Source organism: Equus caballus, chromosome 18, assembly GCF_041296265.1.
Source record: "Equus caballus isolate H_3958 breed thoroughbred chromosome 18, TB-T2T, whole genome shotgun sequence".
Lineage (NCBI taxonomy): Eukaryota > Metazoa > Chordata > Mammalia > Perissodactyla > Equidae > Equus > Equus caballus.
In genome coordinates this window covers 56,560,408-56,576,742 of record NC_091701.1, presented here as the reverse complement: position 1 = coordinate 56,576,742, position 16,335 = coordinate 56,560,408, and the positions used below count along the sequence as shown (strand labels likewise).

Below are 16,335 nucleotides of genomic sequence, written 5' to 3'. Positions count from 1 at the left end.
CTTTTCAGAAATGAAGAAATAGTACTCTGTCCTTTATGTAGCATGCCATATTGGAGGAGGGGAAAATGGATGAATAAAAACAGCAAATAACAGGTGGTCTAAGACTATTTCAACATTCCTTATATGTACAGTTATCCATGAAAAGGCACGTGTACATTCATACCACATGAAACATACTGCTCTTTCCAGACCTGGGTTATCTGATGTGGGGCATTCATGACTACTAACTCAACAACATCCCTTTGACTTCTGATTCTCTAGAATCATAAACTTAGTCTGCGAGTCAACACTAGAGCTACAAAAAGCCAAGTCCATCATCTTCAAAAACAAGATAGGGACGCTGTATTCCACTGCTCACAATTATTCTATATACATAATGCCCAAAGTACTTAAGCCAGGTATTTTAGAGGCTTGGATGTATTTTTAAAGATACTAAAAACACAGGCTAGTCAAGTACTAAACATTATAGAAAACTAATGGGGGAAATTCTTTTTCTGCTTAAATTAAAAGTGGAATTCACAATTTAATTTCTAATAATGTATATACAGACTATCCTGGATAAAACAAGTATTTTGTGTTCTTCCACAATATACAGCACATCTTTTAAAATTTACTTTTGGAACAGAGAAAATGGAAGATTTTGGGATAAGTCTCTGAAATCACAGGCTCAACAGTTTCCTTTGGACGCTAATAGCTCAAGAAAGAATGCATTTTGTGGTATGATCAACAGCATAAAAGAATGAATAGATACATATGCAAGGGGGAGGGGTAATGGGAGTGTTGTGCATTGAAATATGGACATGGTGGCTAGCCTGGCCACCAAAAATTATCTGGAACTACTCTTTGTGGTGTAAAGGACTGAAGACCTAGCAGAGACTAGCAAATAGTCCCCATCGTAAAAGGGATAAATCTAGGGTGTACTAGTCAGAGTTCGTTTTAGCTAAATAAATTAAAAACTTGTTGCATTATGAATTTGATTATAAGATTTAAAAGATTTATTATAAACTTATTTAAAAACAAATTATGAAATGGACTGTACATTAAAAAGATTACTAATGCTACAGCTCAGAAGTAGAATTTAGACAAAGCTAAAAACACCTAACCATTATCATAACAACTATATTTTGAAAGTTCTAGTTTGAGCATCCTGGATACCTTTTTAGCACTATTCCATAGGTCAGATTTAAAAAAGAAAATCTAGACTTAGCTGCTTGTATGAGTGATCTGAGCATCGACTTTGTATTTCAAGATTTAATTAATCCAGCTATACTACTGGTGGGTTATATAAGGAATTGGTGCCAGAGGGACAGCCAAGCTCTTGCCAGATGAGGTTCTGGCCCCATGAAACTTGTTAGGTACTGATGAGGACAGAGAAGCACAATGGACAATTTCTACTCTGTGAGGTACCTGGGTGATCAGAGAAGCACAATGGACAATTTCTACTCTGTGAGGTACCTGGGTGATCTGACTATGATGATGTTTTTCTGAGAGGGGGTTATTTCAACCTGAAAAGATTTAGCTGTCCATTTGTTTGCGATATAAAGCACACTTTTGTGTGCATGTTTGGTTTTGGCAGCGATACATGCTGAATGTTAGTTAACAGATCTCCAACTGAGGGATGCTAACATCCAGACTTTATAGGCATATGAGATAGGACTATGACTTTCCAAGAGTCTAATTTAATGCTTAGTGAATATGTAAAGTCATGTTTGATTTCTTTATGCAGTGAACAGGTCACATAACATGAGATAGAAAAGGGCACAAAAGAATGGAAAACATCATATGCTCCTTGAATACTAGGGCCATGTTTTATTCATTTTTGTAGTCCTGCTGCATAATGTAGTTGTATATGCCACACAGTAAGAATTCAATGAACGTTAGTTAAAAGAAAAAATAGGGGCTGGCTCCGTGGCCGAGTGGTTAAGTTCGCACGCTCCGCTGCGGCGGCCCAGGGTTCGGATCCTGGGTGCGGACATGGCACTGCTCGTCAGGCCACGTTGAGGCGGCGTCCCACATCCCACAACTAGAAGGACCTGCAACTAAGATACACAACTGTGTACAGGGGGGTTTGGGGAGATAAAGCAGAAAAAGCAAAAAGAAAAAAGAAATACTGAACGACAGTTATCTATAAGCCATTTTTGTTAAGGGGTAGGGATTGAAATGTCTGGGTTTCCTTAATTTCCTTTGGTTCTATCTGCCTTGCATTCCCTATATTCTGAAATTATTTCTTGGATATACTCAGAGGTACTCTCAGTAGCTAAGACAGGAGAAAGTATATCATGGAACCTAAAACTCTCATTTTCTTCAAATCTCTAGGACTCTTTGAACTATATCAGTGGTTCTCAACGGAGGCAATTTTGACCCCCGGGGGACATTTAGCAATGTCTGCAGACATTTTTAGTTGTCATAACTGGGGTGATGTTACCAGCATCTGGTGGGTAGAGGCCAGGGATGCTGCTAAACATACTATAATGCACAAGACAGCCCCCACAACAAAGAATTATCCAGCCAAAAATGTCAACAGTGCCAAGACAAGAAATCCTGGACTAGATGCTTCTACAGGTCTATCTCCTAGGAGCCCAAATAATTTCCATAAAGGCAACATACCTTCACTGTTACAAGCAGCTGGATTAGTAGTAAATGGCTTATTGCCATTACAAGGTGACCTTGTTCTAAATTTGAGGCTACTGATCAAATTGAAAGTCTGGCAAAAGTGTACAGTGGACAGAAGTTACACTCCAAGAAAACCAACCATTAATAACAAGTGCTACTTTATTTTAAAAATTAACTCCTAAAGACTTGAATCTAATGTCTACTGAAGAAAACTTTTGAGTCATTTTTTTTTGGCCATTTTTCCGGTCAATGTGTGAAAATATATATGAAATAAAGATTCACAGCACTGTCCAGTAGCACTTTCTGTGATGACAGAAATTTCTATACTCCACTGTTTAACATAGAAGCTCCTAGCCACATGTGGATATTAAGCTCTTGAAAGGTGGCTAGTGCAAGTGAGGAAATGAATTTTTAATTTTAGTTAATTTAAACTTAAATAGCTGCATGTAGCCTAGTGATTTCTATGTTAGACAACACAGAACAACATTAAAAATAAATTTTACCTAAAGTCACTTTTAACAGACGTTACACTTGAAAATATCTATTAGGATGAATTGTTTGCTAATCACATAAAACTAACTATAAAAAGTTAGTTACTCTATAACAATATAATATAATAATGTAGTACAGGCATTCTCAGAGAGGCAAACATCTAGTACTCAGAAAAGTCTTGGATGAAAAAGTTCTCTTTAGAGGTCCAGAGAGGTAGTACAGTCGGCCCTCTGTATCCATGGGTTCCGCATCCAACAATACCATGCAGGGCAGACTAAGAGACCTGAGCATGCGTGGATTCTGGTATCTGAGGGGGCCTCTTGGAACCAATCCCCCACAGATACTAAAGGATGACTGTATTATCCAAACCACCTATTCTCTCCTAGTGACACACGTGAGGCTGGAAGCCACAATGGGTATATATAACCCAAGGTAAGAGATGGCAAACACAATGTTGTCCCTTCTCTTTTGTCTTGGACGGGGAATCTGTAATTTCACGGGTGGGAAGGCACAGGGATCAAGACGTTCTTACAACAGACTTTTTGTCAGCTCTCAAATCTGTTTATCCTATGATACAGCTGAAATAGTTAAATTTTCAGCTAAATTATGGGTTAAATTGGCTTTTACAATCTGGTCTTGGATTCCAACTACTTAGAACATTGCTTCAATGGAAACTACTTATAAATTATGTGAGAAAAAGCCAGTCACAAGAAACCAAGGGGGAAAAATTAATTTAAAGGGCCAAACAAACTTTGTGCTATCTTATTGATAGTCTGATAAAGATCCAATATTGGAAAGGCTATACTCATCTGGTAGTATCAAAAGACCAAAATCACAACCAGGATATTGACACTGACATAATCAAGATACAGAACAGTACCATCATCACAAGGATCCCACCGTTGCCTGTGTATAGTCACCTCCACCCCACACTCGACTTCTGGAAACCACTAATCCGTTCTAGTTCTATAATTTTGTCATTGCAAAAGTGTTATAGCAATAGAACCAACAGTAGGTAATCTTTCGGGATTGGCTTTTTCTTCACTCAGCATAACTCCCTGGAGAAACATCCAAGTTGCTGGATGCACTAACAGTTCATTTCTTCTTATTGCTAAGCAGTACTCCACAGGATAGATGTACCACAGTTTGTGTAGCCAGCCATTTGCTAGCTGAAGGACATCTGGGTTGTTTCCAGTTTTGGGCTATTATGAGTAATAGGTTTTCAATTCTCTGGTATAAATGCCCGAGTGTAATTGTTGGGTTGAATGGTAGCTGTATGTTTGCTTTTATAAGAAATTGCCAAACTGTTCACAGAATAGCTACACCACTTTATGTCACCAGCAGCAATGTATAATTGATCTAGTTTCTCCGCATCCTCACCAGCATTTGATTTTGTCACTATTTTTTAATTTTAGCTTTCTGATAGGTGCATAATGATTTCTCTTGTGGTTTTAATTTACATTCCCTAATGGCTAATGATGCTGAACATCTTTCATGTGATTATTTGCCATCTGTATATCCTCTTCAGTGAAATGATTTTCATATCTTTTGCCCATTTTCTAATTGGATTGTTTGCATTTTACTATTGAGTTTTGAGAGTTCTTTATATCTTATAGACAGAGGTCTTTTTTTGGATATGTGGTTTGCACATATTTTCTCCCACTCTGTAGCCTACCTTTTCATGTTCTTTAGAGTCCTTCACAGAGCAAACATTTTTAATTTTGATGAGATCCAGTTTGTCAATTTTTCCTTTAATGGACCGTACTTTTGGTGACCAGTTTAAGAACTCTTCGCCTATCTCTAGAGCCTGAAGATTTTCTCCTGTTTTTTTTTAAAGTTTTATTATTTTATGTTTTACATTTAAATCTATTATCTATTTTGAGTTAATTTGGTAGAAAGTGTGAGGTTTAAAAAACAACGTTCTCTTTTTTTTTTTTTTTTTTGCCTGTGGGTATCCAGTTGCTCCAGTACCATTTGTTAAAAAAGCTAGATGCTTCCTCCATTGGATTTGTCAAAATCAGCTGGACACACTTGTGTGAGTCTATATCTGGATTCTCTATTCTGTTCTATTGATAAACGTGTCTCTCCTCCAATATCACATAGTCTTGATTACTGTAGCTGTACCAATATTGTAAGTCTTAAAATCAGGTAGACTGATTCCTATGACTTTATTTTCTTTATTCAAAACTGTTAGCTATCTAGCTCCTTTGCTTACAAAACAAATTTTGAATAATCTTTTCTATATCTACTAAAAATCTTGCCAAAATCTTGAAAGGAATTGTATTAAACAAATAGATCAATCTGGGGAGGACTGACATCTTTACCATGTTCAGTTTTCTACCAATCCATGAACAGAGTCTCTCCATTTATTTAGGCCTTCTCTGATTTTTTTCATCAACCTTCTATAGTTTTCACAATACAGATCCTGTATATATTGTTAGATTTACGCCTAAGTACATATATATTTTGTTAGATTTACGCCTATTTCATTTTCTTTGGTGCAACTGTAAATGGTATTGTGTTTTAAATTTCAGTTACTATATGTTTGTTATTAACATACAGAAATCCAAATGATTTTTGCGTGTGCTCTTGTATTCTACAATCTTGATGATCTTGTATCTGTAGATTCTTTGGGATTTTTTCTAAAAAGACAATAATGTCATCTATAAATAGTGACAGCTTTATTTCTTCCTTTCCAATTTGTATGTCTTTTATTTCATACTACAGGTTTTTAATAAACAGCCTCAACACTGATCTTTTGGTCATTCTTTTAAGTAGTCTCTTTTTACTTTTAAAGTTTCTGACACTCTTGGATTCTGTTAAGACCACAAAAAAAGCTAAGAGCAGCTGCCCCATAGTTATTCTCTGAACATAGGAAATAATCTTGGTTCAGTTAAGACACCAATATTTAAAGTAAGACTGGTTATATTTAATCAGGTTTTTTACTTCCCAATAAGGACTTAGTTATAATTTTACCAAATGAACAACTTAAAAACTTAAGTCATAAATTAAAATTAAATACATGGCTGATATAAACTCTGCTGTTTAAACTGACCAGCTCCTCAGTTACAAAAACAAGCACTATGAAGATTAAGTTAAGCAGGCTTTACAATTTCCTATAGCCTCCAGTTCCAGACTACATCTGTTTTCTCTGATATACAAAACCAGAGGTAAAATAGCTCCATTTATCACAGCATGATTGTAGGCAGACAAACCAGTCTGTCTGTTTCCAGATAATGAAAGCAACTGTTATTAATCACAATTACAGGCCAAACTCTCTAAGAGAAACTGCATCAATATTTCCCCAACCTCTAGCCCTTCTACTCTTGAGCTCAAAAATGGTACTGAGAGTGTCACGACACTGCCTGATGGTCAGTAAATAAAGAGGTCAACTTGAGTTTTAAGTTCAGGATGCAAATTAAGAAAAATCTTTTCTACACATTAAAAAGAAGTCATCTGGGCCAGCCCAGGGGCGCAAGGTTAAGTTGGAACGTTCCGATTCTCGGCAGCCCGGGGTTCACCGGTTCGGATCCTGGGTGTGGACATGGCACTGCTTGGCATGCCATGCTGTGGTAGGCATCCCACATATAAAGTAGAGGCACAGATGTTAGCTCAGGGCCAGGCTTCCTCAGCAAAAAGAGGAGGACTAGCAGTAGTTAGCTCATGGCTAATCTTCCTCAAAAAAAAAAAAAAAAAAGAGAAGAATAAATAAATAAATAAAAAGAAGTCATCTCTCAAAAGCTCTATTATTGATTAAGTTTAGCAGGACAATTAAACCCATTCTATTTAAAATTTATATGAAAACGCTTCTGCTTTATGAAACTATACTGAATAGCAAAGGATATTTGAAATTCACAAATCAGATGATTAACTTTAAGCAGAAAAGCATTTACGAAAATACACATTTTTCTATAACAAATTTTGTAGCCAACAGTGTGAAGGAAATTTATTTCTCTTTCATACAGACTGTAATACAACTGCCTATAAAGTGAGACCAACTGCAGGTTATGATGAAAATACATTAAGACAACTGTTCAATCATATCCCTTGAACATATGGATCTTTTTCAAATAAACTGTAATCCTTTCTTCAATAGTTAGGGCAAGAGTTTAAGAATACAAACCAGAGTTTCACCTGGTGCTGTCTATTGCTTTTATTTTTTAAAAAAGTGACTGTTTTTGAGGCACCTACCATATGCAAGGCAATTTAGATGCTTTACATACATTATCAAATTTAAGTCTTGCAATAATCTCTGAGGGAGGTACTGTTATTCCCATTTTGCAGATGAGAACACTGTAGCTCAGAGAAGTTATTTCCCTTAGTCACACAGCTGGTTAAGTAAAGAGCCAGAAGTCAAATACAGATTTGATTCCAAAGCCCATGTTCTTTCCCCACTGTTTAAAGGCTGTCAAACTCTTAAGTGTTTTAAGACAAAGTCTGAATGAATCTTACACACACAACACGCATCTGTGGAAGAATACTAAAATGGCTGGTGTTATGTGGTTGTAGAGAAATACACATTATTTTACCTACTTTTCCACTAAATAACTGACTTGGCTAATGCATTTTCCCAGAAATATTATGGAATAAACTGAGCCTTTCCATGATTAAACATGACTCTACATTCAAACCAGGCCTGATTACTAAAGGTTTGAAGTCAATCAGCAATGAGACTAACACTACTCTAACAGGAAAGATTCAGAGCTGTTTGAGAATTTTCAAAAAGGCCCCAAATTCTGTGAGCACTTGGGCACTTATCCACTCCCTTAACATGCGTATTGAGCATTTACTGTGTAGAACAGCCAGTCACTGTGCTAGGGACTGTGGAACACGGTGACGAACACGATAAAGTCAGCAACCTCACTGAACTTATTCAAATAAGGAACACAGAACTACACAAGAGAACAGGGAAGGCACCTCTAAGAAGGTGCCATTATATTAGAGATCTAAACGATGGGGAAGGGAACAATGCAAATCACGGGGGGGAAAACAAGAGAAAGAACATCAGAAAAAGAGGAAACAAATAGCAAAGGCTTTGAAAGGGAAAGATATGTCTTAGGAATAGTAAGAAGGTCAACAGTGCTAGAAGGAAAAAGCAGTAAGAGATGAGGACAGAGAGAGAGAGACATACCATGCCTATCCTTGAAGGTCCTGATAAGGACTTTGGATTTTATTCTGAATATGAGGCCAAAACACTGAGTATTAAAAAGATTACTCTGGCAGCAAGACAAATGACAGTAGGGGAGCAAGAGCAGGAGCAAAGAGACCAGTCAGGAGGTTACTGCAGTGGTCCCAGAAGGAAAAAATAGTGACCTATACTAGAGTGTCATGGTGGGGATGCCATCTGGTATTGGGAGTCATCAGCACATAGGGTTTTAAGTCCTGGGACTGAGGTAATCAGTCAGGGAGCGAGTGAACACAGAGAATGAGCTGGCTCTGGGCTGAGCCCTGGAGCACTCCAACATTGAGCAGTTTGAAAGAGGACAAGCTGGCCAAAGGAAAGCATCTTCATTTTACCAGCACATATGAAACATATTTTGCATTCAGGCTTCCCTAGTTTCTTTTTCTAAGCAATAAAAGAAACTAGATAGTTTAGAGTATGTTTCCATGCGGTGATATTTTTGACCACACAGAATATAAAAATATGACAGAAATAAAAGAATTCTATTTAAATAAAGCAGAACCTCTCCATGAATTAATATGTAACCAAACTTTGCCACATTCAAATTCAAGCTAAAAATTTCTAAAAATACACTATTTCATGAAACCTGGAATCTTCAACAAACAAAAGTCTATAAGCCTAGAACCTAAAAATGCACATAAATTATACAAGGAGTTTTACTGTAACATGACCTGACTTGCATTTGTTTTTATTACCTGATACTGCTAATGTGTTAGAAACTTACAATAGAAAGAAAGTCAAACTGACTTATGTGCAAGAATTGAGAAAACAATGAAATATCTCTGATGAGGAAATTAAAATGTTGATTCATTTCTGTTTTTTGTTTTTGTGAGGAAGATCAGCACTGAGCTAACTACTGCCAATCTTCCTCTTTTTGCTGAGGAAGCCTGGCCCTGAGCTAACATCCATGCCCATCTTCCTCTATTTTATATGTGGGACGCCTATCACAGCATGGGCTGACAAGTGGTGCCATGTCTGCACCCAGGATCGAACCAGCGAACCCCGGGCCACTGAGAAGCGGAACGTGCGAACTTAACCGCTGTGCCACCAGGCTGACCCCGATTCATTTCTGTTTTAACATCTACAGCAGGACAGGTAATTAACTTAATGTCAAAATTAAAGAAGTAGAGATTTTATATTTTAAAAGAAAAACAGTAATGTTTAGTCTTTCATATCCTTTTTTTATTATATGTCTCTTTCCAAAAGCTGTCAATTTCAATCTTTTTAGCTTTTTGCTGATTTTCCCTATTTTAGGCTCTTAAGTAAGATAACAAGAACACTGAAGCAGGAGGACTCGAGTTCAAATTCAAATTCTGGCACTAACAATTATTGTTGATACCTTTGGGCAAGTTACTGTACACTCAGAACCTTAATATATCTTCATTGGAAAGACAAGAATACTACCTACTCCACAGCATTTTGAGCAGAATTAAAGGAGATTAAGTTATGCAGAGCACCTAGTAAATATTTATAGCTTTATAAATGTTAATTCCTTCCCTATCCCATCTCCCTTCTCTTCACTGTTTCAACATTTATAGCATTTTACATGTTTATTAAAGTCACCTTTTGAGTGTTTTTCAAAGAAAAAGGGAGACTTTTGCCTTGGTGAAAAAGTGATAATGATATCATAATCCTACCAGTTTTGATCAGTGGCCTGTTGAAATGCTACCATATTATTTTACTGGATTCTAAGGTCCTTCAGGGAAAGGACTACCATTCTTTGAAACTCTATTGCCTTGTGGACCAGTAACATTTATAACATGGAAAACATACAACAACGTGAAAAAGCATTAAGTGTACTTCGTATCAAAAATACCACAGAAGCACCTAAATATATAAGGAGATTATTAACAGACATGAAAGGAGAAACAGACAGTAACACAATAATAGTAGGAGACCTTAACACTCCACTTACACCAATGGATAGATCATCCAAACAGAAGATCCATAAGGGAACACTGGCCTTAAATGACAGCTTAGACAAGATGGACTCAGTAGATATATACAGAACATTCCATCCAAAAATAGCAGAATACACATTCTTTTCAAATGCACATGGAACATTCCCCAGGATAGACCACATATTAGGCCACAAAATAAGTCTCAATAAATTTAAGAAGACTGAAACAATACCAAGCATCTTTTCTGAGCTAAAAGATATGAAACTAAAAACGAACTACAGGAAGAAAATCAGAAAAACCATAAATATGTGGAGATTAAACAAAATGCTACTGAACAATGATTAAGTCAACGGAAAAATAAAAAAATACCTGGAGACAAATAAAAATGAAAATACGCCAAAATTTATTGGAATATGGCAAAAGCGGTTCTAAGAGGCAAGTTTACAGCAATACAGGCCTACCTCAACAAACAAGAAAAACCTCAAATAAACAATCTAACAGTGCACCTAAAGGAACTGGAAAAAGAAGAACAAACAAAGCTCAAAATCAGTAGAAGGAAAGAAATAATAAAAATCACAGCAGAAATAAATGAAAGAATAAAAAAACAATAGAAACAAATCAATGAAACCAAGAGCCAGTTATTTGAAAAGATAAACAAAACTGACAGACCTTTAGCTAGGCCCACCAAGAAAAAGACAGAAGGCTCAAATAAATAAAACCGGAAATGAAAAAGGAGAAATTACAACAGATGCCTCAGAAATACAGAAGATTATAAGAGAATCCTATGAAACCAATACGCCAACAAATTGGATAATCCAGAAGAAATGGATAAATTCTTAGAATCATACAACCTTCCAAAACTGAATCAAAAATAAATAGAGAATTTGAATAAATCAATCACGAATAAGGAGACAAAACAGTAATCAAAAACCTCCCAAAAAATAAGAGTCCAGGACCAGATGGCTTTCCTGGTGAATTCTACCAAACATTCAAAGAAGACTTAGTACCTATCCTTCTCAAACTCTTCCAAAAAATTGAAGAGGAAGGGAAGCTTCCTAACTCATTCTACAAAGCCAACATTACCCTGATACAAAACCAGAAGAGGACAACACACACACACACACACACACACACAAAATAGGCCAATATCACTGGTCAACACCGATGCAAAAATCCTCAACAAAATACTAGCAAATCGAATACAACAATACACTAAAAAGATCATATACCATGATCAAGTAGGATTTCTTCCAGGGATCCAGGGATAGTTCAACATCCACAAATCAATCAGCATGATATACCACTTAACAAAATTAAGAAAAACCACATGATCATCTCAATAGATGCAGAGAAAGCATCTGACAAGATACAGCATCCATTTATGATAAAAACTCTCACTAAAATGGGTATAGAAGGAAAGTACGTCAACATAATAAAGGTCATATATGTCAAACCCACAGCTAATATCATTCTCAATGGAGAAAAACTGAAAGCTATCCCTCTTAAGAACAGGAACCAGACAAGGATGCCCACTTTCACACTCTTATTTAACATACGATTGGAAGTCCTAGCCAGAGCAATCAGGAAAGAAAAAGAAACAAAAGGAATTCAAGGGGTCAGCCCAGTGGCGCAGTGGTTAAGTGCGCACATTCCACTGCAGCAGCCCAGAGTTAGCCAGTTCGGATCCCGTGGGTGGACATGGCACTGCATGGCAAGCCATGCTGTGGTATGTGTCCCATATATAAAGTAGAGGAAGATGGGCACAGACGTTAGCTCAGGGCCAGTCTTCATCAGCAAAAAGAGGAGGATTGGCAGATGTTAACTCAGGGCTAATCTCCCTTGGGGAAAAAAAAAGGGATCCAAACTGGAAAGGAAGAATTGAAATTGTCACTATTTGCAGATGATATGATTTTATATATAGAAAACTCTAAAGAATCCACAAAAAAACTTTTAGAAATAATAAATGAATATGGTAAAGTTGCAGGATACAAAACCAACGTACAAAAATCAGTTGTTTCTATACACTAACAATGAAGTAGCAGAAAGAGAAATTAATAAAATCCCATTTACAATTACAACAACAAAAAAATAAAATACTTAGGAAGAAACTTAGTCAAAGAGGTGAAAGACCTATGCACTGAAAACTATAAAACATTGTTGAAAGAAACTGAAGACACAAAGAAATGGAAAGATATCCCATGCTCTTGAATTGGAAGAATTAACATAGTTAAAATGTCCATACTTCCTAAAGCAATCTACAGATTCAGCGCAATCCCCATCAAAATTCCAATGACACTTTTCATAGAAATAGAACAAAGAATCCTAAAATTTATATGGAAAAACAAAAGACCCGAATAGCCAAACGAATCTTGAGAAAAAAGAACAAAGCTGGAGGTATCACACTCTCTGATTTCAAAATATACCACAAAGCAATAGTAATGAAAACAGCACAGTACTGGCACAAAAACAGAGACACAGATCAATGGAACAGAATTGAGAGGCCAGAAATAAACCCAATACGTCTATGGACAGAAAATTTTTGACAAGGGAGCCAAGAACATATAATAGAGAAAAGAAAGTCTCTTCAACAAATGGTGTTGGAAACACTGGACAACCACATGCAAGAGAATGAAAATAGACCACTATCTTACACTATACACAAAAATGAACTCAAAATGGATTAAAGACTTGAACGTAAGCCCTGAAACCATGAAACTTCTAGAAGAAAGCCTAGGCAGTATGTTCTTCAAACTTTGCTTAGCAGCATATTTTCAAGTACCATGTCTGACCAGACAAGGGAAACAAGAGAAAAAATAAACAAATGGGACTACATCAAACTAAAAAGCTTCTGCACAGCAAAAGAAACCATCAACAAAACAAAAAGACAACCTAACAATTGGGAGAATATATTTACAAACAGTATATCTGATAAGGGGTTAATATCTCCAATCTTAGAGGAAAAAGTGCACTGTTGGCTGTTGACATGTACCAAAAGGTGAAACTGTGGGCTATAGAAAGAAAATTTTATTTTTCTTCAAACAAGTAATTCTGGCAAAAGTACTATGTCTCCTCCCTCCAAACAATCGATTTAGAATGAAGAACATATCATTACTTCATGATAGTATGTTTTTACAAGTTCCTCACATACTAATAAAGTGGCATCCTGAAATAGAATATATAAAAAAGATTTTAAATAATGTACATGGCTTTCTGAACATTTTAAGGGAAGGTGCTAAAAAATCTAAGTATCTTTATGAAATACCCCATGGTTAAATTTGCAAAATTAGGTTTAGACTTTCAGATTCATCAGAAACTTTTAATTCCACTTGAGAGGTTTCTAATACCCACTTTCCTCCTTTTTTTCATTTTTGTCATTCTAACATTCCTTAGATAATCTCCATCAAAAGATAATAAACAGGAGGAGGAGGGAAAGAATAAATTCATTCACTTCAATGCTTATCAGTCACTAAGTGAGAAATTTATTTGTAGGGGTTGAGAAAAAAGTAAGGTGATAGCAAAACATTAAATTGGCACAAAGACGCTGGGAATTGTCTTTCAATTTCATTCAACCACATTAGCAATCTTCTCTAGGCCTGGCTATTATGTTTTCTGGACACAGATCCTCTATAGCCCAAAATCTTTTTTCACGAAAATTCTTTCATTCATCCTACATGCATGTACAGAGGGCTAACTGGGCCCATGCACTGTTCTAGGTACTAGTACACAGCAAAAGACAAAACTGAAGTACCTGTCCTCATAGCTAATTTTAAGAAGTATAAAGATATAGCATGCTGGATAATGCTAAATGCTATGATGGAAAAATCAAACAGGGAAAGAGGGATATGAAGAATCCAGGGCAGAGGAGGAGTTGAATTCTTAAATTCAGTGGTCATTTATCCTCACGCTCCTCCCTAAAAAAAATTAAAATTTAAAAATCTACACATAGGTATTTTTGTAAGCACCAAATTATATTGCAGGACGTATTAAGAACAAATTTCTATTACAGAAAATAGTTGGATAACCTTAAAAATTATAATTTTAATGGAAGAATGGCCATTGTTTAACTTTTTAAAAATTGCCTCATATCACTTTTATAAGCCTGCTAGTAACATAGGTAGATATATCTTTTATTTGTGATGTGATCAATCCTATGATAAAACTTAATACATACCACAATGTTCACCAAGTAATCAGAAAATAGCATTAAAATCTTGAAAAGATTTTTTTCATATCTTGTCTTGACTAATTTGATGAATTTTGGATGGGCAGAACAAACAGCTCTTCAATATATGGTACAACTGATGTCCAGCTACATTCAATAGTGACTGAAAAACATTTATGTAGGGTTTTTTCCCCTTTGAAAACTTTTGCTGTAATGGGGACATATCTCTCAGGCAAGCTGAGCTATTCCTGGGTAACATGAAATTCCCTGAGAACTCAGAAGCCTGCTTCCTTATCGAGGCAAGCTTGCCAAGTCAAGCTTCTGTTGGTTACTACCACAACCTAGACTACCTCAGTGACGGACATAAAAACTTTCAAGAAATCTGAAGTGCTCTCAAATTACTCAGTTTATGACTCTTCCCAGCATTTTATAAAACCAAATATTTTTAACAGTAGGAATATTAGAAATTCTATCCCCAAAAAATACCTCCATGGTGATGCGACAGGCTCCCTCCATTAGCGAGGATTTCTTCTCTAGCAGCTGCCTGTATTTGGAGAAAATACGACAAACAGTTGCTACTTAGATTTCACTTTGAAGTGAAAGAGTAAGACCCAGCTCCCAAAGGAGGCACATACTTCCTGGGTTAAATAATAAACTAGAAGCCTAATTTTCCTTTTCCCCTAGGTTAACTACATTCAAAAAGCAATTAAAATATACAGCCTAGCTTTATTAGTTTTTTTCTAGTGAGTAGTCACAATGTCTACTACAACAGTCACTTTGAGATTCTAGAAAAGAAAAAGAAGGCAAAACGATCAATTCAGCAGCACTAAATTGTTAATAATAAAAAAAATTTCATGAAGACAGAGTCTAGTCCTATTCAGCAGTAAACATCTCACTATATCAACAAACACTAGTAACCGACATTTATTGACTGCTTGTTCTACGTCCAGAAAAGTACTAAGCAATTTACCCACAGTAACTTATTCTCACTATAGCCTTATGGAATAATTATAATTACTCCTATTTCACAGATAAAGAAAACGAGGCTTAGATGCTTAAATTACTCACTTAATATCATACAGTGGGCATCGGACTCAAGATTACTTACAAAGCTATCAGGGATCAACCATAAAAGCTGTTATGGAGAACATTTCTTAGGTCAATGTCTTGGGACAAATTACTTGTCAGGCCTATGGATATCTAAGTGTGGGGAAAAAACCCTCGTTTTATCCTCCTAACATGTTAGGCCCTGACTAGGCTCCCTATAGAGCACAAAGGTTAGAAAGATTAACACTTAAAGCAAAATACAGAATGACTGACGTGCAGGGTGAAAAAAGGGTAACAGAAACTGGAATTACATACAATTTCTGAGTATACAATAGCCATGAGGTGAAATATTTACAGTACCTTTAACCTCTCAGAATTACTCGGGTATGGATAAGCCATCAGGCGTTCGGGCCCAGATGGGACAGATGGACCACATCTCATTGCAAAGTAATTTATAAGAATCCTCATCACTTAGGATTTAGGGTTTTTCAAATGAATCATAAATATGGAAGCCCTGCTCTAAGAGATTATATCTTCTAACAAATTATTTTAAATAAAGCAATAGCTACCTGAAATCAGGAGCACTTGGAGAATGGCAGTTTAGACTGGGAAAGAAGGAATAATTTCACTCTTGTAGTACTACAGGGACGGGGCCTCTGGGTAGCCAGAGGGCAATACTGAAACACTGAAAGGCTAAGGTGATGGGGAAAGTAACCGAACTTGTGTAGGTGATAGACACGCTCATCATTTTGATTGGAGTGATGATTTCAGAAGTGTACACATTAAGTCAAAACTTTAAATAAGTGCTGTTTACTGTATTTCAGTTATACTTCAAAAAAGCTGTAACAACAACAACAACAAAAGGTTGGGGGAGGCATAGGAGGGAGCCAACCAAACCCTATCTGTGGTTTAGGTCTAAACGTGTGCCACTGAAAATC

At 36.3% G+C, this 16,335-nt stretch overlaps 1 protein-coding gene across 3 annotated transcripts in view; it reads right to left on the bottom strand.

Annotated features, from left to right (window-relative positions):
* AGPS (alkylglycerone phosphate synthase) overlaps positions 1-16,335 on the bottom strand; it is a 139,449-nt gene that overhangs the window by 4,959 nt on the left and 118,155 nt on the right. For all 3 annotated transcript variants that reach the window (XM_023622056.2, XM_070241276.1, XM_070241275.1), the window contains one exon: positions 14,837-14,894. In XM_023622056.2, coding sequence (XP_023477824.2) covers positions 14,837-14,894 — 58 coding nt within the window. The remainder of the gene's footprint in view (positions 1-14,836; positions 14,895-16,335) is intronic.